The sequence below is a fragment of the Colias eurytheme genome, chromosome 15 (genome assembly GCF_061535395.1).
Source record: "Colias eurytheme isolate Ceu_HAF_F1 chromosome 15, ilColEury1 Martin Lab GWU primary, whole genome shotgun sequence".
In the NCBI taxonomy this organism is placed as follows: domain Eukaryota; kingdom Metazoa; phylum Arthropoda; class Insecta; order Lepidoptera; family Pieridae; genus Colias; species Colias eurytheme.
Genome location: NC_142994.1, coordinates 2932170 through 2960102, shown reverse-complemented (window position 1 = coordinate 2960102; position 27933 = coordinate 2932170). Strand labels below are relative to the sequence as shown.

General features: G+C 39.1%; 1 protein-coding gene across 1 annotated transcript; it reads right to left on the bottom strand.

Annotated features, from left to right (window-relative positions):
• Positions 1-116: 116 nt before the first annotated feature.
• On the bottom strand, positions 117-27491 carry Ranbp21 (exportin-5-like protein Ranbp21). Its single transcript, XM_090110348.1, has 22 exons — positions 27416-27491; positions 27136-27202; positions 26824-26978; positions 26516-26675; positions 26214-26432; positions 25808-25978; positions 25406-25570; positions 25183-25311; positions 24663-24905; positions 23955-24085; positions 22804-22945; positions 22041-22224; positions 20167-20330; positions 19792-19959; positions 19160-19675; positions 12106-12334; positions 8368-8516; positions 7910-8086; positions 7203-7406; positions 5248-5421; positions 3131-4466; positions 117-1374 (listed from the first exon to the last, which is right to left on the bottom strand). Exons 3-21 carry the CDS (start codon positions 26961-26963, stop codon positions 4323-4325), a joined length of 3609 nt encoding a protein of 1202 aa, XP_089966474.1. The 5' UTR covers positions 26964-26978; positions 27136-27202; positions 27416-27491; the 3' UTR covers positions 117-1374; positions 3131-4322.
• Positions 27492-27933: the final 442 nt, after the last annotated feature.

Here is a 27933-nt window from a genome sequence, read left to right as displayed (position 1 = left end):
CACCTTATCACCATAGTTAATTTGGTACAATATACTTGTATCGTTTATGTCGTGTGTAAATTACAAAAAAATCATAGGAAATGGAAAAAAGGGTATTAAAAAAAAGACACTTGGCTGTTTAATAATATATTTAAATAACATATAAACGGTTATTCACATTAGAATGTTTAACATTGCGAGTACGATATGGCCGAAATCCCCGGGCTCCATGCGAACGCGACACACCTCTCTATTTACAACACATTCTGTACACAAAATTACATAAATTCCAAATTAATCCTTAACGCTGTGATGAGTAACAAATTCATATGGATTAAGCGCATTTAGGTCGTTAGTCAGTCTTTGTGTTTCTCACGATGCCATAAGAGACAATTTCTTAACGTCTGTACTATTGAAAAGGCACTATTGAAACGAACATCGTACTAAAAGCTGATTATATCATGTTTACAAAAAATATTCTTTCTGATTTTAACAAAGCATTCCCTTGAACAGTCCTCGGCCCATCATTTAGTTTTTAACATTCCTGGACCTCGGGCTGTTGTATTAAACCCCCTCTTAATGTACAAATGAAAAAATATAACACAAAAGTGTCCACATCGAAGTACGTTAGTAAATGTAGATCTGAGACCTTATTCAAGCTAATGGATACCATACAGTTACATACATAATAATTATGACTAAAATATTATTGTTACTAAATAGGAACATTAAATTGATAAACAATCACGGATGGCTGATACACAGCTTTACATGAACAATAAACTCAAGGTATTGATATAAAATTCAATAAATAAAATAATCTGTGATTAATTCCATGATACGAAACCATTTGTTCCTTTTTAATAAACAGAATAGATTCAATAAAACTTAAAACAAATCTAAAAATAATATCGCACTCGGGTCTCGGTGTCAAAATAAAAAGAAACATAATGAATCTATCGATAAAATGAAATTAAAAATATAACACAAAACACGTTCCTTATAACTCGCAAATAAAAACCCTTCAATTCCACAACAGCAATTCGTCATAATACAATACATTTACAAACTTTCAGACATCAATATAAACATTTTTGCCAACAAAATATACACGACCCTAATAAATAGTTGCGCTCTATATCGTATTTAATACTTTACACAGTGATGCCTCTGACCGATGACGCATTTGGCTAAATGTATAAATAATAATACATCCTACATTCCCTCTGACATTTTCAATCATTTCCTTAAATTATTGCATATAAGACACATTGTATGTTTATTGTTTTTATTTTTAAGTAGGTATACATTTGTATAACAAAATAAAAAAAATATTCGTAAGTACACTTGTACAATCTATACACAAACGCATCTCATAAATTTAGTGGACAACAGCTTATAGTAGAGCCATTTTAATAGGCAACATTTGACAGTTCAACAAAATTCAACAACGTAACCTAGTAACGACAACATAGAATAACATGATATTTCTTTCTGTGAGAGCGGGGGCACACGATGCGTTGCGGCGCCGCACCGCAAAGATTTCACCGTGTCAGAGCGGGGGCACACGATGCGTTGCGGCGGCGGTGCGGCGCCGGAGCGGTGTCGCTGCGTCGTCTTACATAGAAATATCTGTGGCATGTCACACGATGCGCTCCGGCGCCGCACCGGACTCTTAACCACCAAGACGAGGCGGGGAGGGGTGAATGCGGTGCGACGTCGGAGCGGCACCGCTCAGTTGTTTTGCGTCACAAGGAAGGACACGCTGTGCAACGCTGCTACGACGCCGCTGCGACATAAAAACGTTACGGCGCCGCACCGCTCGTGTGCCCACTGACACGGTGAAATCTTTGCGGTGCGGCGCCGCAACGCATCGTGTGCCCGCGCCCTCAGTGGGCACACGAGCGTTGCGGCGCCGTAACGTTTTTATGTCGCAGCGGCGTCGTAGCAGCGTTGCACAGCGTGTCCTTCCTTGTGACGCAAAACAACTGAGCGGTGCCGCTCCGACGTCGCACCGCATTCACCCCTCCCCGCCTCGTCTTGGTGGTTACAAGTCCGGTGCGGCGCCGGAACGCATCGTGTGACATGCCACAGATATTTCTATGTAAGACGACGCAGCGACACCGCTCCGGCGCCGCACCGCCGCCGCAACGCATCGTGTGCCCCCGCCCTTAGATCTGCACATTTGCTTAACTTTTTTCAATAACAATTACATATTTATAATAATAATGACCGATACAAGTAATTTTAAGATTTCATTTTACTGATGAACCATTCTAAACATAATAAACAATTTCTGAATTGAAGAACTGACGTCGCTACAATTTTGTGTCAATAAACCTTTTTTAGGGTTCCGTAGCCAAAATGGCAAAAACGGAACCCTTATAGTTTCGTCATGTCCGTCTGTCCGTCTGTCCGTCTGTCCGTCTGTCACAGCCGATTTACTCGGAAACTATAAGTACTACAGTGATGAAATTTGATGGAAATATGTGTTGTATGAACCGCTACAAAAATATGACACTAAATAGTAAAAAAAAGAATTGGGGGTGGGGCCCCCCATACATGTAACTGAGGGATGAAATTTTTTTTTTCGATGTACATACCCGTGTGGGGTATCAATGGAAAGGTCTTTTAAAATGATATAAAGTTTTCTAAAAAACATTTTTCTTAAAGTGAACGGTTTTTGAGATATCAGCTCTCAAAGTCGTAAAAAGTATGTCCCCCCCCCTCTATTTTTATAACTACGGGGTATAAAATTCTAAAAAAAATAGAGGTGATGCATGCTAATTAACTCTTTCAACGATTTTTGGTTTGATCAAAGTATCTCTTATAGTTTTTGAGATAGGTTGATTTAACTGTAATTTATTATATTTGCTGCTACGGAACCCTTTGTGCGCGAGCCCGACTCGCACTTGGCCGGTTTTTTCTTTTTAAATACCAGAGATGTTACTCTAAAAATCGAGATCTGACATCTAGAATCGAATGCATTGATTACTTGTGAACAAAAATCATCATAAATTAATAAATTCGATTTACAAATGTTTCAAATCCGTATCGATTAATTCACTTTAATCGATGTTTTTAAGCAGGTTACCTCTCTTGGAAGATAAAATTGATAGACGTCAAATGTTGCTTATTAGATTGGCTCGACTATAGTTCCAACTTTTTATTTTATAATTGATAATAATTATACATAAGGTGATCTGTTGATGACTGACATCAATGTTAATGACTTTAAATTGTAACAATATTATAAATTCCCGGCATTTCAATTTTTTTATTCATATTTACATAATATGTCATTCATCTTACATGTCCATCAACTAAATATCCTAATTTGGTCTTAGATGTTATTATGCATTATATTGCCACTCCAATTAAAAAATCTAACTCAACATCTCATTTATTTTATGTAATGGCCATGGAGTAATTACGTATAAATAGCAATTACTGACAAATGTGATAGATGTTCTTTAGCCCAAAGATGTTTGGAATTCAGTCCACTTATTATAAAACAGCCACAATATCATATGAATGAATTATATATTCTTCATTATATTTAAAACCGATGATTCCTGACTTCCACGGGAAGACGAATCTATTACACAACAATTTAGAACTTTATCACATAAAGCGACATCGCAGACGCAGTATACAAATCAAACCACATCACGCAACTCCACAACGCATCTGTATAATACTAGCTGTCCCAGCAAACGTTGCTTACTCTTATCACTTAACAAAAAAAATGTATGCGTGTACTAGAAGTACACACGTAAGAAGTGAAACTTCTTTATGACCATAAAAATATCACGAGTATGGCGTAACGCAAAAATGTCACGCGTACGGCGTAACGCAAAAATGTTACACTAAATTTATGTCCAACCCCGATAAAGAAGTTTCACTTCAAAAAGCCGATTCTCAGATCTACCCGATATGCACACAAATTGAGAATCGGTCGAGTCAGATATACAGACGCGCATAGACTACAGAGCGCGTGAACCAAGAAGCTTATATCTAATACACTGGAGATTTCAGTATGAACATAAACTTGTAACAAGAAAATATGACCTTGAATGACGCCTGTATGTTTTTTATCCCTTTCACACCTAACTTGGCAAGTGGTGGCAACGTTAAACTTGTAACAAGATAATATGGCGTCATTCAACGTCATATTTTCTTGTTACAAGTTAATGGTCATAGTGCAATCTCCAGTGTATCAGATATAAGCTTCTTGGTCGAGTCAGATATACAGACGCGCATAGACTACAGAGCGCGTGAACCAATCACAAGCCAAATGCGTCAGTATCGGGCGAGCCGTCGTCGCGTCCGCACGTGCGCCGCTATGTGGGCGCGTTCGCAAACAACTGTTCCAGCCCTCCCTCTGTGCCGTCCACGGTGCGCTTCTCTTTGGGCGCGTGCATGGTCGGCAAGTCTAGTATGAACACCTCCTTCTTGAATAGTTGCCCCACGTTACGGCCGATTACCTGCAATTCATTTTATTGTTATAAAATGTTCCTATTGTTGTAAATAAACAACTAGACTCAATATTCATAAAAAAATGTCCAAAGCAAAACTCTACCTTCGCGTCTATAAGGAAGAGTTTTCTAATAAGCGTAAACAATAGTCTTTGAAATTTATTGCCACGAAATAAGGAGGTTCAATAACTCTGTTCGGACATTTTTTACCGACTTGAAGTAATAGACAACTTGTGACTTGTAAATACATAGTTAATTATTATGCACAATCAATGTTTCTTCCACATAGTTGCTTTTAAATTATGTATTTGTTTATCATTAATTCTACATTGAAACTACACTTTAAAAATTCAAATTAAAATCATATTTATTTGCAAGAATGTAGTTACATATTATAGATGTTTTAATTACATTATTATAAAAAAAAGTTGATTAGTCTAATTATTTAAATGTACACACAATTCAATTTTCACAATTACACGAACGCACTACGATTTACACGATTATATCACACACATCAGTTTACACTACTTTGTCATAAAATTGTTTTACCATCAACCAGTTCGTCAGTTTATTTTTGAAAAGATCTACTGGTAGTTCCTTGAAATTGTCCGGTATTTTATTATATATTTTAATAGCCATAATTATTACACTGTTTTTAGCTTTGTTAATTCTACGCGTTGGGAAATGTACTTTGTTTTAGTATCTTGTCAACATATGCGAATAATTTTAGTATTTGGCGTGTGTGTATGTGTGGGTGCGTGTGTGTTGCGTGTTTGTGTGAACTCACCCTAGAAGCGATCTTCTTAAACAGCTCCTTCTTGCTCTTATCGATCTTGGCGGGTCTGGCGGGGTGCGCGGTGAGCTTCTCGTCGAGCCGGCGCAGGTCGTGCGCGTCCACGTCCGGGATCGCGCCCAGCACGCTCGCCACGCCCGGGAAACGGGGCCGTAGCGTTTCGTACGCCTAGTTACATTATAATATAGGTTGAGTTTTAACGTGATAACGTTTTTAAAATCGTTTTAGTCGGGTGACATGTTCAGAAACTTGTGTCACACCAAAACCTCACGAGCGCGATTGCAGGTATAACGAGAGAGAGACGGACCGATCTCCCTGTGGGACTAGGTCGATTTGTGTAATAATGTCCTATATGTAATATTTATTTATCTCGATCGTAAACCTACTTTACAAACAACCAATTTTTTAATCTGTTAAATATCGAATTGTTGAAGGAAGAAACAGACTTTCATGAAAATGAAATCTGTATTATCAGATTTTGGTAAAATATATATTCCTAGTCTCGAATCGAACGCGATCATATTGAAATAAAAATAGTGTATATTACACTAAAACATAGTGTAAGAGACACTTTCTTTTAGTTTAATAAAAAGTAATTCCTGGAAAACAATAACATTAAGGAAAATTTTAAGAAAGTCTTGTTTTAAAAAAAAGAAAAGGTATACGCCTTTCAACTTTAATCAATAAACTGTTCAGAATGAGTCATTATTCGCATCTCGCGATATCACCTGCGTAATAGAGTTTTTCCTTTTTATCGTAATGCGTCTATAATCCTTATGTAATATCCGAATCAAAATTAGCCTAAGTTACTTCTTATTACATCGGCTATCTGTCTGTGAAAGCGATTATATTGATATTACAAAGAGACACTTTTATTTTATTATTGGTTTAAGGGCCGATTTTTCAATCGCGAGATAAACAGTCTAATAACTACCCCTCGAATAGATTTATTCAATTATTTATCTAACTCATTACGGCTCACCTATTTTTCAATCGTGATTTATTTGATGAATAACTATCTGACCAAATATTTCCATATTGGCAGCACTGCTCTCGGAGTGGCGAAACAAACATATTAAATTAGTCAGGTTAGAGCGGGATAGAGTCAAATCTTGCAATTTGTCAACGACCGTCATTATGACTCACGTCAGGAGTGCACTTGTCTTCTATGATTGTTGATTGTTGTTTTGATTCGAGTAAAGAGTTTGGTTAAATTTGTGTTTCAATTTATATATTTTACGATGGAAACGACATACTTAAAGGCAGTGTTCGGCAAATTTTCAATGGCATGGTCATCAGTACTATCAAAAACATCAATTTCAATATGATTTTAATTGATAATAATTATATAGAAAGAGGTTTAATTGTTAATAATTCTACGCTCTATGTTATGACATACGAAAATATCTCAAATTTGACGCGTCAGTTGTCAACTCAAACGCCTAACAGTCGAATAGCGCGCTATCTGGCCGTTGGAGCGGCAAATAGATTTATTCCTCAAATAACGTAGTTATTCGATAGATAAGTCCTATTCGTCTATTGAAAAATTGAATATTTTGTTAACTGAAGAATAAAGTCTATCTAGCTGTTTATCTGGGCATTGAAAAATCGGCCCTAAATATAATATGCTGAATACTTCGGATAAAGATATTATATGTAACGAGCAAGAGTGTACCTGCACGGCGAGTGAGTGTACCTGCACGGCGAGTGAGTGTACCTGCACGGCGAGTAAATGTACCTGCACGGCGAGTGAGTGTACCTGCACGGCGAGTGAGTGTACCTGCACGGCGAGTGAGTGTACCTGCACGGCGAGTGAGTGTACCTGCACGGCGAGTGAGTGTACCTGCACGGCGAGTGAGTGTACCTGCACGGCGAGTGAGTGTACCTGCACGGCGAGTGAGTGTACCTGCACGGCGAGTGAGTGTACCTGCACGGCGAGTGAGTGTTACCTGCACGGCGAGCGTGAGCAGCGCCGCCTGGTTGGCCTCGTGCTGCCCGTGCAGGCGCAGCGCGTGCAGCACGGCCGCCAGCGCGCCGTTCGCCTCCGCCGCGCTCACGCTGTTCGCGCCGAGCGCCGCGCGTAATGCCGGTAGTGCTAGTGCACAAGCACGGAGAGATGACGTTGAGTCGTTCCATGTGAGCGCGCGCAGGATCTGCAAATGGAATAATAAATTGATCATCATGCCATACTAACACATCTTGCATACAATAAGACAACAAAAGAATAAACTTTTAAAAGCTCACCTGCTGTACACCTACACTGTGAGTTGTACATCAAGGGTAGATTCCTTTATTTTATTTTACTCAACTCTAATATAGTCCCTAGACGGGAGTGTAAAAATAAATCAAATTCTTACTTTTTATACAGTTTGCGTCCAGCCTGAGTATAGCCGAACGAAACGATCATGCTGAATGTCAGTCTAACGTGCAGGATAAAAAATAGCAAGGACCATCATTTAGCTTATTTAATTAAACATTCATTCATGCATGAAACCACGTAATGCTTGGCATGGCCGCATTATCGACGACTTATAGGGACGACTTTATACAGTGTGCAGCAGCACACCCAGTTAAGACACCCCGCCCACTGTGCCGCCGCCTCCCATGCTGTCACTACTGCCACCTAGCGACATACCCCACTCGGCGCAACACCCACCGTGTGCAGCAGCGCCGGGCCCGCCACGGGGTCAGCCAGCAGTAGCGCGCCCAGCTCGGACACGTGTTCCGGCGTTCGTGCCGCCGCCCCACCCGTTGCTGTGCCACCGCCTCCCATACTATCCTCGTCCATGTCCACGCTCGCTTCGCACGCCACCCCGCCTTCTACTAGCGACACCTGATGGCAAGGACAATAGAATAGAGTATAAAATATGAAAAAATATTTGAAATTAATTATAATTTATTTTAATTATAGCACTAAACATCCATACTTTAAGATTGTTATTTTCAAATAAGTCAAATTTTACAGATAAACGTTATTTTTATGAATTCCTGAATTCCTATTTTTTATCAAGTATGTGAAAATTCAACGTGTATAATTGTATATATTTTTTATCAAACTGTTTTTGAACCCCCAACATAATTCATTAAAAATTTTGTTAATTAAATCAGACATACCTTTAATACTTCTAAATATTCTCTAGTAAGATGGCGGACAAGCATGTCTTCTAAAACTTCTTGCGATTCACTTCCACACTCCTCTTCCAGTTTACCAGACTCGTACAGCGACGTCACGTAATCCCAACGTTGTGTTAGATGTACAACCACTGAAAATATAAAATTATCACTACATAGTATAAAACAAAGTCGCATTCTCTGTCCCTATTTCCCTATGTCCCTATGTCCCTCTATGTCCCTTTGTACGCTTAAATCTTTGAAACTACGCAACGGATTTTGATGCGGTTTTTTTTAATAGATAGAGTGATTCAAGAGGAAGGTTTATATGTATAATAATATCCATTAAATAGTGGAGAAGTACTGTTATTTTTGAGGTTTCTAATGTTATGTCGTAAAAAATTACATTTTTTCCGCTTACATTGCAAACGCAGGCTGAACCCTACGAGTTTTATCAAAATAATGTACTAAGTATTGTACACATTGAAAAGGTCTACAGAAAAGTCCGCGATGGCATATGTCTATCTCTTATGGATAACCCACAATAACTTTTTTTTTGTCATTTACTTTTTACGACAAATAATGGCTAATTTTCGAAGCGATTTTAACCAATACAACATTAATCCTTAACCAAATAAATACCTTGAATACATTGTTCATTTAAGAGCCCATTATACTGAAAGTTTAGGCATTTTAGGCACTGAGACGGCTCGCGCCCGCGTTGCGCAGGAGCCGGCGCGGCATGAACTCCGGTGACCTATGAAGGCGGGCGAATACGCCACAGTATAAATAAATCAGTAGTTCGATTTTATTTGCTCTCGTAGGAATGTATTTGATAAATAAATTTACTACTTATCCTATACCATTAAACGAGCAATATTTGCATATTTATATATTTGTTTGTATATATACAGTGTGGAAGTTTTCGATGTGCCCTGAATGGAAAGTACTTGAAATACTAGGGATAGCAAATTTTTCTGAAAGGTAACATTCCTTTTTCAAATTTTACTTTATTATTAAAATCGATAGAAACAATATAAAATATAATTTATTTTTAATTTCTCGTAAAAATATTTGCTCTTAGAAATAAAAATATCATGGAATCTAACATTTTTATTGTAGAATCAACATCATCTCAACATAAAGAACGCTTCTGGTTTAGTGGTCTATTTTATACATACATTTAAAAATTTAAAATGAAACTCTCGTTCTGGATACATTAATTTATTTTCTTCTGAAAATATTGGTAATAATAATTAAAAGTAAAACAAATAAAAAAGGCAAAATAATATGTAATTGAATATAAGTATGTAATAAGTATGTTAGTGTATTCAACCAACTTAAAAAAGTGTGAGTATTTTACAACAGTTTGAATAATAATCAATTAATGATTGAAAATGACACCCGTGACGAAAAGATGTAAAGTTTTCGTCCGCACCATCTTGAATTTTAGTTTTGACCTCATATTGGTTAATAGCTACCCCAATAACCATGAAAATGATACCCATGACGAAAAGATGTAAAATTTTCGTCAGCGCCATCTTGGATTTTAGTTTTGACCTCATATTCGTTAATAGCTACCCCAAAAACCATGAAAATAACATTCATCACGAAAAAAGTCAAATTTTTGTCGGCGCCATCTTGGATTGTTGTTTTATAAAAATAATATTTGTCATACTCATTGAATACAGATCAACCAACATCATAATAGTCTTTCTACTAGTACTTCAAAACTTTGCCGCTATTCCTATTCAACAACCCATATAAAAGAGGATCTCAGGCAAGGTAATTTTTAAAACATTTTACAAGGTAATTTTTTTAAATCACTACATAGTATAAAACAAAGTCGCTTTCACTGTCCCTATGTCTCTATGTCCCTTTGTACGCTTAAATCTTTGAAACTACGCAACGGATTTTATAGTTCTTTCGATTCCCGGTCGAAGAAAATGAATTTTTGAAAATCTTTGAATGCAGTTCTATTTCTTTTTAAAAATAAAGGAAATTTGCTATCTCCAGTATTTCTAGTACTTTCACCCAGGGCCCATCGAAAATTTCCACACTGTATTTACAAACAAATATATTAATATGCAAATATTGCTCGTTTAATAGTATAGTATAAGAGGTTAATATTTTATATTTACAACAATAATCCTAGGATAACAAACAAAATCAAACTACTGATTTATTTATACCGTGACGTGCTCGCCGTTTTACTCGCCGCTCGGTTCTAATACGCGAGCGGCGACTACAACGTGGTCGGGAGCAAAACTAGCACAGGTCCTCCTTCGATGACGTCCGGCTGGACTCTGGCGGCACTGACGTGGTGCGCGCGAGTCGCATTTTACGTATTATATTTTATATAGAAAAAAATAAGGGCTAAATTATAAATCTATCCAAAAATTTCCCTGTAAAACCTGATTAGTAAATTAAATGTAAAATTTTCATAAACATAGCGTTCCCCTAATTCTCATAAAACTGATTATGCTTTCAAAATCGATGTTACTTCTGATTTTTTTTTGATCGAGTTAAATGTTTAATATTGTGTTTTTATCCAAAAAAGTCACTAGATCAAACGTTTATCTGTGCTATATATTTTTTTAGGATTTTAAATATGATGATTTCTATCCAAAAACCATGATTTAGAAACATACATTTTGAACAATGGCCCCTTAATATAGATCTATATGGCCCTTTACAGTTTACACCGTATGATTTAAGAGAATATTTTCGAAGATATTACAGATTTAAAAATTGCGGGACGTACCGTTTGTCGCGGTACCGGCCGGCTGGGCCGCTGTTTTTATAAACAACGTTAAAAGTTTTTCTGTAGTGTATTTAGTATCAGCATTGCACCCGTGCGAAGCCGGGGCCGGTCGCTAGTTGGTAATATTTTCCATATTTTCTTACAATGTCGATCACTATCTACTTAAAAATTGACTATGTTTATTTACATCAAAATAAAATAATTTAAAGACGTTTACGCGTACACGTAATACGTGTTGATATAATTATTAAAATTTTTTTGTAAAATATAGCAATGTGATAAACGTTTAGATAAAAGCGTACTCGTGTACTACGGTGACTGTTCGTACAAAATGTAGTTTGTTAACATTACTTAGTACTATAAGATCAAGGATTATGAAAGCGAGTCAACTATAACCGTCGCCGCACACGAGACACGGGCCACAGCCACAAACGCCGCCACGAGAAGCTAGAAGCGTGTAGCGTGTGGCCGCCACAGGCGTCAACCGTGTGCGGCGAGTCCATATAAAATGTATGAAAAGTGCAGAAAATATCCCGGTGGCGGCGTATTGTGGCCGGTGGCCGGTGGCCCATGTGCGGTAGCCCTAAAGCACACCCCGGACACTCCATACAAAATTATCGTTTTGACAGTCACACTGTAGAGACTGCAAATGTGTGTGTTAATGCTTTATGGTTGGCACATTTGTGACTAGCGTAAAAAAAAATTCGCGTTTTTCTGATGAAATACATCCGTAAACAGCACAATATCTAACCATTTTTACGAAAAACGATAATCACAAATCCAAAATAATAAAATTACTTTAAGTCAATTTGATTAATGTTGTCAATCTTCGTTGCGTATCGTCCTTGCAGAAAAATGTGGCCCATTTTAATCACGATCGCGCGGGGTGAGGTAAGTGTTTAATTTTGGCGGGAGGCGGAGTGTCCGTTCTGTAGCGTTTAGCTATTATGTATTCTGTGCCTATAGTGTATACTAACTGAGCGGCGCGGTGTGCTGCAGCAGCGGCAGCGCCACATCGGCGTAGTGCGCGGGCGGGCAGTGCAGCAGCAGCGGGCGCAGCGCGGCGCGCAACACGCGGCGCAGCCAGTGGTCGGGCAGGCGCGCGGGCGCCGCCAGCAGCGCGCCGCACACCGCGCGCGCCAGCCCGCCTGCGCCGTACAGCTCGCGCCCCAGCGACGCGGCTGCCGCGCCCACTAGCTGGCACACCTGTATACACAACCTAGTATTAAACCCTCGTCTGTCGGAACACAGATCTGTGCCAAAAATTTTGTACCCGTTGTCTGTCGGAGCACAGATCTGTGCCAAATCATCGCCGGTTGGAAATTAGCTCATTGTAACGCAAATATAGTTCAAATCTGCATAAACGACTATTTAGTTGATAGCTTAAAGCCGCGTATAAATTAAGCGCGGCAAACCATCGAACATAGGCGCGCGCGGCGGCCGCGCACTATTTAGACGGGATTGCCGCGCGCGGCGACCCGAACATTGCCGCGCTCGAACGTGCCGCGGGGCGATCCGCTCACTGTCGGTTTTTGAGACCGCATCAAAGGAACTTCAGGCGTTCGCTCGCGCGCCGTGTGGACGGTTTGTAGTTTTGGTGATTCGGCTCGCGCGGCGTATACGTAAAAATGGACAACGAAAAGTGCCGTTTACTAATACAATTGTATGGCGCTAATGAATTTTTATAGAACAGCAAATCCTCCCAATACCACAATAAATCGCTGAGGTATGATGCGTGGGTAGAAATCAGTAAGAAAATGGATATACCTATTCCTGACTTGAAAAAGAAAATTCTACACTTTTGGCATCCTACAGAAGAGATGTTCGTGATGGATCGCCTGCCGCGCGCGGCAACTACGTTCAACTTAAAATATATCTACATATTGGCTCGCGCAGCAAATGAACGTCAACTCTGGTCGAACATTGGCTCGCGCGGCTGCCGCGCTTAATTTATACGCACCTTATGAATTACTGAATATTTAAAGTCCATCAATTAATAATTTGACCGATAAATATTCGAAATACACTCACCGGCACGGAATCTTGGCCACTTACAAATTTGCCGATAAAAAAAGTTTGAAGTGTTTTTCACGATTTTTTTGTATGCAGATATGTTAACATATTATTTGTTTAATTTTATGGTAAGAAATCATTAAGTTTGAGAATAATCTTTTACCACTTTTTAAAAGTTACTCGAAATTTGTGATTTGTGCGTTTAAGCCGAAGTTACGAATTGTTTGTTTTAAACTTTTTTCGATTTCGTTTATGCCGTTTTAAGATATTGTTATTGTTGTACTGTAGTCAATGATCATAACAAACAATAAAAAATGCCGTTAACATCTGAACAACCATTTGCAGATCAGGAAATTAAGGCGTGAGGTGCACATCAGCTCGAGAGGACCCGTTTATTGTTCAAGAGATACTCACAAATGGCTTTCTGACAGTTTTTGAGATAAGCCACCGGCTCTAAAACACCAAGATAATAAATGTGAGCGAGCAATCGGTGAGAAGACTAATGAAGGAAGTTAATTTGAAGGTTTGCAGACCAGCACGCCGTCCAGAACTCCTCAGACAGCACAGAGAAGCACGTCTTCGTTTTGCACGAGAACATGAAAACTGGACCCACAACCAGTGCGCTCGGGAGGTGTTCACAGATGACTGCTAAGGCACTTTACGAGCTTCTGATAGCCAAGAGTCAGTATAGAGGAGACGAGAAGAGAGGTTTTCACCCATCACTACACTCAAACTGCGATTTTTCATGGAGCGTCAATAATGGTATGGGGAGGTATAAGTTCCGATGCTCGCACGGAGTTAATTATCGTAGATAATGGCTTAAATTTGATCAGGTACATCGAGGAAATTCTCCCGGAACATGTTCAGCCCTATTACAGGTTTATCAGTGAAGAAAATTTGCTACTAATACACTATAACGCACGTCCGCGTGTCATACGATGCGTATAAGAGTACCTTCAAGAGGCTATTATTGAAATATTGGAGTGGCCAGCTCGTAGCCCGGATCTTAATCCAATAAAACACATCTGGGACATGCTTAAAAGAAACATAAAGTTCGATTCCAACCCAGCACCAATGTTAGTTGAGCTTAGAAATACAGCTGGGGCCGTTTGGTACACTATAGCTCAAGTAGACATCAAAAATGACTTCTAGAGTATGCCAGACTGGATGCAAACAGTGTTTAAGGCAAGTGAAGGAAACACCCTATATTAAAAGGTTCAATTTTTTTTTATGGAAACGTTCTTTCTAATTTTTGTGCATTTTTTAAGAAATCATTTAAATTTCACAGGAAAAGCGTAAATTCTTGTTTAATTCATATCTACATACTTTAGTCGAGTAACTTTTAAATTTTAAAGTTTTAAAAAATGTAAAATTTTACGGAAAGTTGATAAACGGTAAGTATTTATTGTTCTTTTTATTATTATTCACTATATATCCTAATGTTTATGTGCCGAAATAATGAAAATTACCCATAATTATACCACAAATAATGTAGTAGGGGAGCCCAGGATGCTAAATGTGGATTTACTCGAGCGTCACGGGAACCTATTAGAATTGGTAGATTAGACCATAGGGAGAAAAAAAGGTCCTATAATGTTTTCACTTTTAGCGGTGGGGAAGGGTTTTTTGATTTTTTTTAATTTAAAAAAAGAAAAAAATTGGCTTGGAAATACTCAAGCGCGTTAGATATTGATATTTTGCATGCTCCAGGACGTCACTGAAAAAAAGTATACGTTAATCTGACGATTTAAGTGGCGATTTAATCGCTATGAAGAAAGGGTAAAAAATTAAAGTAATATTATTCGAGCGCGTCAGATTAATATATGGGGGGGTTAATTACAATATAAGAAGTCCCCATTTCGCTAATCTGACGATTCGAGCTCAACCTTAGGGAATCATGGATTATTCAAATTTTCCAGCGGGGCCCCTGAGCGCACCCACCAACCATAACTGCTCATATTGACTAGAGGTACTAATGAATAGCTAAGGTACCGTCCCTTATAGTAATCTGACGCGCTCGAGTAAATCCCAAAATCCCCTCTCCCCTCCCCTACTAATGGCTCCAAATATGTATCTACCATTTAACTGTACGTTGCTTAGTTTTTGACCCCTGGTTAATCGTATTTTATTTTTAATATTGTATTTGTTTTTTACATCATTTTACAATAAATTTTATGAAGATTTTTATGATATAATTCAAAATTTGATACTGTGTTCCATTTTAGAGATATTTCGTTTTCAATTCAGAACCGACAATAATTTCGCCGTAAAATCCGCGTACAGGATGTTCACAAATTCAACGTCACCTTTTTTTTTTAAATTTCGTCTTCAATTAAATTTTTCAATTTCATACAATATAAAATGTACATATGTTTTGTTTATATTGATAGGTATCGTTTTTGTGGTATTTATTGTCCTCAGGTTTAAAACGATATAATAAACTATAAAAATTATAGTCCGTAACCTCTCTGGAATTCTTTTAATTTTAGTATTTTATGGTTAAAAGTGTATATGTATATGCTGGAAAAATATTAAAAAAACCTACATCGGGAACAATGGTTTTCACTATGACCTATATATAGGACAAAGTGACTATGTTACTATGTAATTTGTGTAGGACAAACTGGAAAAGAAATTTAACACATTAATTGTACAACATATTCTTACCTTCATACAAATGCAACATATTATTTTTTATTGGGGAACCATATGTTTCTGAAAAAATAAAAAACCGGCCAAGTGCGAGTCGGACTCGCGCACCGAGGGCTTCGTACAAACTTATTTTTTTAATTGTGCTGTAGGAAGTCTGTAGGTATCTTTTAATTCATATTTTAGAATTCTTTATCTGTGCTATAAGACGTTGCTATTTAACAAATTTCAAGACTCTGTTCACGGAAAGTAAGTTTTTATAACCTTGCTAATGTCGAAAATTACGAAAATTTGCAGCATAAACGGTTGTATCTTTTGATTGCGTTGGCATATATGTTTGATTAACTGTTTTTATTTTGTTTTTCTGTCGTCTCACAATTTCAAAATGAACGACAACACGAGAGTTGTCATTTATCTCTATTTTTGAAACCCAGATAGTCCAAAGATGTCACCACACACATATTTTGGGGTTATTTCTTTAAAACTGGAAGAATGTTTTTTTAGAGTTTTGAACCTCAATACGATTCGCGCTTCAAGGACTCCGAACAAACCTACTTTTTATTATGTTTTAACTTTAAAATTTATGTTTTTAGTGAATTTTTCTTTATCTGTGCTGTAATTAATACCTTGCTTTTAACCAAGTCCACTTAACTTTTGACCCGTAGATTTTGATTCACTTGCAAGTAGTTGCGGTTTTCAGAATATGCCGCATATGAATATTATTTCTTCTGATTGCGTTGATTTAATTATAGCTTATATGTATGTATTATAAATCTGAGTTTTTAATGTGAATATCAAGTTAATACATGTAGCCGTTCATTAGTTGTTAGTTGAAATTATTATTTTTTTTTTATAAAGTGTAATTAAAAAATCATGTTATTTGCGATTATTCTTATAAAACATTGCTTTTCACCAAATTTAAAGATTTTATGTACTTGGGAAGTACCCTGTCGGTTTTGATTTCCTTGAAAATTTCAAAATTTGCTAAAAATTGCAGCATAAACGGCTGCATCCCAAAGGGTTTGGTTATTTAGGGTCCAGAACCCTAATAGGATCACGTGACACGTCTGTCCATCCCATCTGCCCATCTGTCTGTCAAGACCCATTTTCACAGGAACGCGTGATGTGACATAAAACTGAAATTTATATTGATTACTTGAGTCGATTGAAGCTGTGAAAAAATCAAACTAATAAACCAACGCAATCAAAAGATAAAGCCGTTTATTAACTCAGGCCCCGGAATCACAGACACAATAGAAAATCTATTGTAACGTGGACCGATCGGGCCGTTCGGGGCTCAATGGGTTATGCTGCAAATTTCGACATTCGCAAGGGAATCGACACCTACAAGGTACTTTCTGTGTACGTAGAGTTTTGAAATTGGGGTAAAATAAGGTCTTATAGCGCAGATTGAGGAATAATTTCGAAAAACATAAAATTTTGGAGTTACAACATAATAAAAAATTGGTTTGTTCGGAGCCCTCGGTGTGCGAGTCCGACTCTCACTTGGCCGGTTTTTTAATCTTATGTACTATATGTAGTACATTCGTAGGCAGAATGTTAAAGATGTAGATCGCTGTCTGAAAATTATTTTTATTTGCGTTCATGACTTTTTAGCCTTGGAACATTACTTATTTAATAAAACGAATTAAATGCATCATTTGCAGTACGCCTGGAAATATAAATCTACCCTCTCATTTTGTAAATGACTAGCGATAACAATTATTGTATTTTTGCCTTTTGGTGTCAAAACTGCTTCTATTACCCAGAAGAAGAATGCAATTTTTCTATTTGAAGATATCACATTGCTGTCTAAAACTTCATAATCAATAATAACTTATTTGTTAGGTAACCCTAAAATAAACTTCCGTCTTGATATTTTAATTTTCTTTCGAAAATAAAAATTTGTATTTGATAGAATAACCTTTTTTGATTCGTAAGCATTTGAGTATCAATAAAAGAGAATTCAAATGGATCCAAACAACGATCCTTGTGGCAATGGAAGACAAGACACTCCAAGGCTTACTTTAACAATAGGACGTAACAGTATTTGAAATCAAGAAATATAACTCTGTATATTTTGTCAAATGAACAGATAATAATACTAACACGATTAGTGTTTGGGAATTTACAGCTTTTAATTCCTGATACCAGGATTCTTCATGAAATTCTACACATAACACGTCTTACTTTATTCCAATCAAAATATTTTTAAGTTTCATGCTGTTTGTGTACTATGGACTCCCTAAACTACTGAACCGATTTTAATACAATTTTACCGATTAGTTTATATCTTAATTACAATATGCTTGGAAATACTGCATGTATTGAAGTAAAATAAAAACTAGTTTGGATGGCGTTCATCACTTTCCTGATCACATTCAAGTGGAACCTCGTGGTAATAAATCGTCGTCTCGAGGCGGTCGTTGTGTCCGATGTATTATAAGAAAAAATGAACAGAAGTTAACGTTATTTATGCTAAGTTGCAAATATTCCTATTTATTGGCCAATGTTGGCGTCAACACCACACATTACAACCACATGAGTATATAAATAGTACAGACACAAAGCTTCATAAGAATTTTTTTTGCTGTCAGTTAAATAAAATTTATTTAAGTAAATAAAACATTTAGATGTATAATTGTTTATTTATTCTGATTCTTTAAGTTTATTGATTTTTATCCTTTACATAAGCTGTATTTTATAAAAAATGTTTTAAACTCGAATTTCCGACATTTTTGATTTATCGGTTCACTTTTGTACACATTTTTCTGTATGGATACAGTGCCTTTCGATTTGTAGTTGGACAACATTTCATTTTATAGGTACTATTATAATAATTAAGCATGAAAAAAAAAGCATTTCTTCATAATGCTATTGTTACCACAAAAAATATTTTCTTAATCGCAAATTTTAAGAGAAAATAAATTAAAATTAAAATTGATGTGGAGACGTTATACATTTAGACGTTAGAACAAAGTCCACCATAAGAATGACGTCATTTAGGAATAAGACGATTTTTAAACATTAATAAAAACTTAAATATTTTCAAAAAGTAAAAATTACTGTTAGTTTTTATCTAGTTTTGATTAAAATAAAAATAAAAACAAGTAGCAAAAAATTTTGAAATGTTGTAATTTTGGAGCACCCTGTAAAGTCTGTATTTGTATGAACATAAGTGGAGATCGCGTCCACTTATTTTCATGCGTAAACGATGATATTCATACTCAACTTTCTCGAATTTTTATAAAATCAACCTATGTTTTTGTTATATTCACTCAAAAGATTGTCTATTCTAATGTGAAAATACAAAAATAAAAATCTTAAATACCTTGATATTTATTAACTTAAATACCTTGATAAACTTACATTATCGTGCAATGTATGCAAGAAGTTCTGCATTCTATCCTGCGGCGTTGTAGCTTGCGGCACTGAGAGCGGCGCGAGCGGAGTATCATCGCGCATGCCCAGTAAGTTCCTCCTCTCAGCGGGCGGTGGTTGTAGTGCACGCGCATGCGCAGGGTGACGCAGATTTACTGCATGTGGAGCGTGCAGTTCGTGCAACGCGCGGCCCAGGGCTAGCGCGTGCGGGAACAGCGGCAATACATGTGCTGCGGCCGGGTTGCGCCAAACTGGGTTCCCGGACGGAGTGAGTCCGGCTCCGAACCCGCCGCGGGCAGCTTTGTCCGGATCAGCTGGCACGCAAGTACGTTTGACGACACCGAGCGCGAGGGATAGCGCGTGGAGGAGTGTACGGCGAGCTCGACCGCGTTCTTCGTCCGCGTCTGTGGGCGGCGCGTCCAGCCCAATTAGCCGGGCTAGAGCTTCTGCACTAGTGAGATGCGCGGATAGCGCTGCCCAACGCGCGCTGCAATCGCCCAACACCTAAAAACAAAAATAATTGTAAGAAATTAAGTGACGTCTAGATAGCAAAATTTGCTATCTCCAGTATTTTAAGTATGTTCCCATAGAAAATTGGCACCCTGTATAAAATTATGTACCTGAGCAACGAGCGCGCTCTGCCGCTCGTAGCAGCACAGGTGGTTGGACACAAGCAGCAGCGCCTCCTGCAGCGTGACGCTCTCCACAGCGCTGAGGTCGGGCCGCGCCAGCGCCGCGCGGCACATCTCGTGCAGCCGCGGGAACACCGGCAGCAGCAGCAGCGGGTACTGCACAACCAGTGAAAATGTTGACACTATTTATTTTGACCACCTGATTTATATAGTTTATTACCATAAGTCACTTTTCAACGGACATGGATTTAAAGTTATCAAAGTATTTAAAAAAAAATGAGAAGTAATAATGAAATCTACGTAAATCAAAAGTGATATGAATTTTAAATTTTCATCAAAACAGTTAGCAATGATTTCAGTTACCTTAGAGCCCAGTTTAACGAGCAGACCAGCAGCGTGTCTGCGCACGTTTTTGACAGCACGCGCACCGCGGCCCTCGGGCGGCGCGCCTTCATACACGAGCGCCGCGAAGATCTTGTCCAGCACACGCGGTAGCAGCTCGGCGCCCGCGCAACCTACGCTTGGCCCTGGATAAAACAAATTATATTTAATGATTTTTCTCTTACTTCGGTTCAGTCAACACATAGAAAATTTAAAAGAAATAAACATAATATATAGACCAAGAAAAATATATATACTTACCTATGTTATTGCATATTTGTACATTAACAACACGTGGAATACTTTTCAACAAATTAACACTTTCATAAATTCACAAATAGTTCCACTCACTTAAAGTTTTAACTACTAAATCATTTATATGGTTAACACACAGTTTGCTAGCACCATAAATGGGGCCACTCACCGGCCAGCTGGCTGTACGCGCAGCTGAGGAACACGAAGAGCGCGGATATGAAGGAGAGCAGCAGCGACAGCAGCAGCGGCGCGCGCGGCTCGCACGCCACGCAGCGCTGCAGCAGCCGCAGCCCCTCCGCCACGTTGGGCCGCGGCTCCGCTTGCAGCAGCCGGGACAGCACCACTCACCGGCCAGCTGGCTGTACGCGCAGCTGAGGAACACGAAGAGCGCGGATATGAAGGAGAGCAGCAGCGACAGCAGCAGCGGCGCGCGCGGCTCGCACGCCACGCAGCGCTGCAGCAGCCGCAGCCCCTCCGCCACGTTGGGCCGCGGCTCCGCTTGCAGCAGCCGGGACAGCACCACTCACCGGCCAGCTGGCTGTACGCGCAGCTGAGGAACACGAAGAGCGCGGATATGAAGGAGAGCAGCAGCGACAGCAGCAGCGGCGCGCGCGGCTCGCACGCCACGCAGCGCTGCAGCAGCCGCAGCCCCTCCGCCACGTTGGGCCGCGGCTCCGCTTGCAGCAGCCGGGACAGCACCACTCACCGGCCAGCTGGCTGTACGCGCAGCTGAGGAACACGAAGAGCGCGGATATGAAGGAGAGCAGCAGCGACAGCAGCAGCGGCGCGCGCGGCTCGCACGCCACGCAGCGCTGCAGCAGCCGCAGCCCCTCCGCCACGTTGGGCCGCGGCTCCGCTTGCAGCAGCCGGGACAGCACCACTCACCGGCCAGCTGGCTGTACGCGCAGCTGAGGAACACGAAGAGCGCGGATATGAAGGAGAGCAGCAGCGACAGCAGCAGCGGCGCGCGCGGCTCGCACGCCACGCAGCGCTGCAGCAGCCGCAGCCCCTCCGCCACGTTGGGCCGCGGCTCCGCTTGCAGCAGCCGGGACAGCACCACTCACCGGCCAGCTGGCTGTACGCGCAGCTGAGGAACACGAAGAGCGCGGATATGAAGGAGAGCAGCAGCGACAGCAGCAGCGGCGCGCGCGGCTCGCACGCCACGCAGCGCTGCAGCAGCCGCAGCCCCTCCGCCACGTTGGGCCGCGGCTCCGCTTGCAGCAGCCGGGACAGCACCACTCACCGGCCAGCTGGCTGTACGCGCAGCTGAGGAACACGAAGAGCGCGGATATGAAGGAGAGCAGCAGCGACAGCAGCAGCGGCGCGCGCGGCTCGCACGCCACGCAGCGCTGCAGCAGCCGCAGCCCCTCCGCCACGTTGGGCCGCGGCTCCGCTTGCAGCAGCCGGGACAGCACCACTCACCGGCCAGCTGGCTGTACGCGCAGCTGAGGAACACGAAGAGCGCGGATATGAAGGAGAGCAGCAGCGACAGCAGCAGCGGCGCGCGCGGCTCGCACGCCACGCAGCGCTGCAGCAGCCGCAGCCCCTCCGCCACGTTGGGCCGCGGCTCCGCTTGCAGCAGCCGGGACAGCACCACTCACCGGCCAGCTGGCTGTACGCGCAGCTGAGGAACACGAAGAGCGCGGATATGAAGGAGAGCAGCAGCGACAGCAGCAGCGGCGCGCGCGGCTCGCACGCCACGCAGCGCTGCAGCAGCCGCAGCCCCTCCGCCACGTTGGGCCGCGGCTCCGCTTGCAGCAGCCGGGACAGCACCACGTCCAGTACCTAAGTACATAGGAAGTAAACTTCGAATAAAAAAGGAGAGCAGAGTAACCATGATAGATAGCTACAAACGCAGTACAAAAAAAGACATTACTAAACCTATTAAAAAATTGGTTGTCTGTAAAGTCGGATTACTGACGATAGTTGATACGTGACAACGGCCTATTGTGCTTCTTTGTCGCTCGTTCCGCGCTCTCGCTTGCACTTCAAGCCTACATGGAACGCCCCAGAGCGAGGTAACGCCGCATGAGTCATATTTTTTCGTGCGTGCAGCCGGCTATCGAATTATAAGTCGTTGTCACGTCAAAAACACAGCATCCACACAAAAAGGGAAGATATCGAAATACATATATGCAACCAAAGGATGTTTGATCACGTCTCGCGGTGCTTTTGTTACGCCCCGCCCCCTGACATGTATCTTTCATTTAGCATTGATGAACGTGATTTACACTTCTATACAATTTATTCGCAAGAAATAACCCATTTACCGAACATGCAAACATAAAAAATCAAGTTTGCAAAATTTAAAAAAAAAAAAACTAATCTTATAATATTTTAGGGATTAAAAAAATGCAATTATACCTGTGCAAGTGCTTCCCACTCTACATGCAATGGATGCGTCACATCCATAGTCGGAGGAGCTGACTCCAATTTGTCCAGCGCTGTTTGTGTCCACTGTTCCACATATGACCATGTCACTAAAGGCGCTGCAACCATACAGTACCTAAAAACGTACAAATCGATTAATTAAGATACTCTTCCAAATTAAAAAGAAAACATTATTAAGTGCCGATTTTTCAATGCTTGGATAAAACTTATTCGTCGAATAATTTATAAAACTACCATTTTAAAAACGTATTCTAATTGCCCGTATATGACAGTTTACGTGACATTTTAATATTATCGTGTAATACTTTATTGGACGGATACATTTTAACCAAGGATTGAAAAATCACCCCTTAGGGCCGATTTTTCAATCGCGAGATAAACAGTCTAATAACTACCCCTCGAATAGATTTATTCAATTATTTATCTAACTCATTACGGCTCGCCTATTTTTCAATCGTGATTTATTTGATGAATAACTATCTGACCAAATATTTCCATATTGGCAGCACTGCTCTCGGAGTGGCGAAACAAACATATTAAATTAGTCAGGTTAGAGCGGGATAGAGTCAAATCTTGCAATTTGTCAACAACCGTCATTATGACTCACGTCAGGAGTGCACTTGTCTTCTATGATTGTTGATTGTTGTTTTGATTCGAGTAAAGAGTTTGGTTAAATTTGTGTTTCAATTTATATATTTTACGATGGAAACGACATACTTAAAGGCAGCGTTCGGCAAATTTTCAATGGCATGGTCATCAGTACTATCAAAAACATCAATTTCAATATGATTTTAATTGATAATAATTATATAGAAAGAGGTTTAATTGTTAATAATTCTACGCTCTATGTTATGACATACGAAAATATCTCAAATTTGACGCGTCAGTTGTCAACTCAAACGCCTAACAGTCGAATAGCGCGCTATCTGGCCGTTGGAGCGGCAAATAGATTTATTCCTCAAATAACGTAGTTATTCGATAGATAAGTCCTATTCGTCTATTGAAAAATTGAATATTTTGTTAACTGAAGAATAAAGTCTATCTAGCTGTTTATCTGGGCATTGAAAAATCGGCCCTAAGTAAAATAACTCTCAGATAATTATTTTGCTCTTGAACATGCTCACCTAAAGCTCTCTAAAATTTCGGTACGACAACGACTGAAGAAAATGGCGAACTCTTGTTCACTGTCGTAATCCATACAAGCATATGATACTGCGTCGTTTGAACCACTCACACGCGATGATGGGTATGTTACCTGGAAAATTGATTACTTTTTTAAATTGCAGTGCTACTTAATATTAATATAATAGAATTTTGAATCACATTTAATTGTAAACTATTTAAAAAAATAACTTTAGTATTTGTCTGTTACTTTTTAAGTGAAAACTTCTTTAGCAGCGTTGGGTATAAAATCTTAAACTCGCGTCAGGACACGTGGCCTGATCGAAAAAGCGTAAGACGGATTTTTTTTTTAGCCCTTATATTCCATGCGTAAGACGGATACCATTCCAAAATATCAAACATGCTCAACGTTAATAATCAAGTTTTCACTTCTGCCCGGAGTGCAACCCGTCTTTTTTATATTCACTACTGTTTAGTGATATGGTCCCATTTATGTAGAGCGAGTAATTAGAATAAAATATAATTAATCCCTCCTCTCCATTCCACGAAATTGAGCACATTACATAATATATGAAAACTACAAAAACGGCTACACCACCCTTTTTTTTTTGTGTGGTGTTTCTCAATGTTAGCCAGAAGGGCTTCTTCATTTTAACGCGGACGCGAGCTACACCACCCTGTTTGTAATATGTATGTATAAGTGGACATACCTTAAGAACTTTAGGCGCAGCGGCGTGCAACCACCGCGGCAGCACTTGCAGCACGTGCGGCAGGCGCGAGATCTGCTCGTGCTTCAGGAACGCGAGCCACAGCGAGTTAGCCGTGTGCGCGAGTGTTAGCGATGCGTGCGATGTTAGTAGCAACGCGCTTTCGAGTAGCACGGGCAGCCAGCGCTCAGAGTTGGACGCAAAGTTCCACAGCGAGGTCAGCTGCTGCGCGAGACCTGCTAACACCTGTTGATATAACATGTTACAGAGTTATTGTGCGTGATTAGTTAATGAATTTTTGCTAGAACAAACTAAATACACACTCTTTAAATGGAAACCAACTTATATGAATACATGTAGTTGGTCAATAGTATTAATTAGTTAGATTTGAAAATGAAAATTACAATAAAAATTGAATATATGGAAAAATATTGTGACTAGTTTATAATTTTTTTTGTCAATAGTTTATGAATAATGAAGATACAAATTGAAATGTTTGTTGCAGTAATTATGAAAAGAACACCTGTGAAAGTTTCTTCAAAAACAGGTAGTGGTTTTCATCCATTGCAGAAATACTCGACACGGCGGCGCGATGAATGCATGAGATTGCATCTTCACTGAATAATATCATAAGTGGTTTGCGCTCTTTTGTCTGAAAAAATCGTCATGTTAAGTCAAATAAATTTTCAATTTTTTTTTGTATATGGCTTTAAAACTTTATACAGCAGATACAATAATAAACTTACAGAGCCTTTCCTATTCACAATTTGTAGCAAGCATTCAGCAGCAGGCAACTGGAACACATCATCTTGTAGCAAAATGCATAGAATTTGTAGTAGGCGTCCATTGTTGGTCACTACATGATTTGTAGATACCCATTCCACAAATCCTGTCAAGGTTAGTAGGACCACCTAAAAGTATTCAAATAAAATAAAAACCAATTATAAAATTATTGTATATCAAATTGAAGTACCTATGATGTTAATTAAATAAATCATTAGTAAACAAATCTGTAAACTACTTTACTTGTTATAGATAACAACTTATGTAACAACAAATATTGCATAATCTGAGTCCTTGGTTATATTATATAAAATTTGTATTTATACTATCAAAATATACACAAAAATCTTGAAATAAATATATACCTGTACAACTCTACCATTGCTTGCGGCAGCATTATAATCCCCCGCTGCTGTCTTCTCTCTAAACTCCTGGACATGCAACTCTATGAGACGCATGAAAAATGCAAATATCTCTGCCATATTGCTTGTGAGGGCTTGGTAGATGTCCTTCCGTCGTTGGTGCTGCTCCAGTGTCTGTAATTAATAAAATATAAACAATGCAATCATCTTCTTATAGATACAATGCAAGTTTAAAGAAACTTTAGCAAATGACTACAATAAAACTCTTATATTAGGTAAAAAAAATATTGATACTCAAATTTTTAACTGTAACAAGTAATTGCAATATAATTTACATGTATGTTAAACTATTTGCATCATCAATACTACAGTTAAAAACAAATTTATAGTTTCATATTAAATAACTTACTTGTAAAGTAGCAACATCTTCAACAAGTCTAAGAAACACATGCAGCACAATTTGAGTATGCAAATGTCCCCTAGAACAGGCATCACTGAGCTCAGATAACAAAGTGGGCCATTGCTGAGGCCACTCTCGTTTAATCATTTCCACGATCACACGAGCTAAGGCATCATTCAAGTGCCCTGTCTCCCAACCACCCATGTATAACAATTTCATGGCATTTTCCTAAAATGAAGGAAAAAATATTTAGATAATTTTAATTTGTGTAAATTCTTATTCATCAAAGATAAATTAATGATTATAAAGACCTTGATAAACAACTTCTCAGCTTGAGTTATTTGAGTCCACCTATATTTAACTGTGTGTTCCATAAGCTGCAGACCAAAATGCTTGACCACAGGAGAGTAGTGGGCTGTGCTCGCCAACAGTAACCCAGCTTGTGCACACCATGGAGAGTTTTCTTTAAAACTGAAAAGTATAATCATTTTGAATGCAACTTTGTGAAGTTTGATTTTTTTATTTCTCAAATACAACAAAATTTGATTGCATCTCTTGTAATAAAGGCCTGTATAACAATATTATTAGATAGGATATTCATACTAATATTCAACCATACCTCTCACATGCATTATAAGCTTGATTTCTTGCTTCATGTGCAATAGTAGGGTTAAGAGTCAGCTCCACAGCACGGCTCAGTTCATCAGCTATGAGGGCCACCTCCCCAGCCACATCGGTTCCATTTGCTCCCATGTTCATTGTAGCTTGTCTTTGCTGTACATTAATTAAAACCTATGTTCAACGACACCAATTAAGAATTTACGCAAAAGGCATAAAACAGCTGTTAAATGCATGATGACATATGAATGCAATTTATTGTTTTAGTCGATCATGAATAATTTATCTTTAAGTAACATAATTATTGTCTTACCTACAGTTTCCAATAAAATCAACCCCATAGAATAATATTTCACTTCATATTTTTTCGTATTTCAAAACTGCAAAAAAATTGCAAATATTTTAGCAAACAGAACAAAATAAAAGAATACTCAATGGCATGCACCGGGTGTTGTTTGGGTTTGAAATAAACAAATAAATTACATTTTATAGTGTAATTAAGTAAAATGTGATTATTTTTTGTCATACTCTAAAATAACTTGCATTATTACGACAAAAAAAGAAATAAATTAAGATCAAAACATTGAAATTACCTCGTGTTGAAAAGAATCAGAAAATATTTCCATAGGGCATAGACAGTAGACACGTTCAAATCAAATTCATTCAAAGTGTTGTCACATAAAACCTCATAATGACAAAATACAAATTGGACAGAGAGAAATTTCAAATCATGATCATAGCAAGAACCTTAGATCATTAAGTAATGGATGGAGTACGCTGGCAAATGTTCTAACTAAACTTTCTGCTGATTTTGGTGCGGGGAGGGCAACTCACACTATTGAAACACAATCACACATTCTCAAAAATAATTTGTGTCACGAAAGTCGTAAAAATTTACGACCTTTTAAGCGACGAGTTTTTAAATTCAACTCTATCCCTAAGTTCATAAAGATTAAATAGTATTCTAATTATTAGTATTTCATTCCAAGTTGTCTCGTGGGGAGTGTGGTTCAATATCGCGTTCTAAATTCAACTTTATAACTTAGATCATAAAGATTAAATTTGTATTTCTTTATAAGATAGTCTCGTAAGGAATGCGGTTCATTATGGC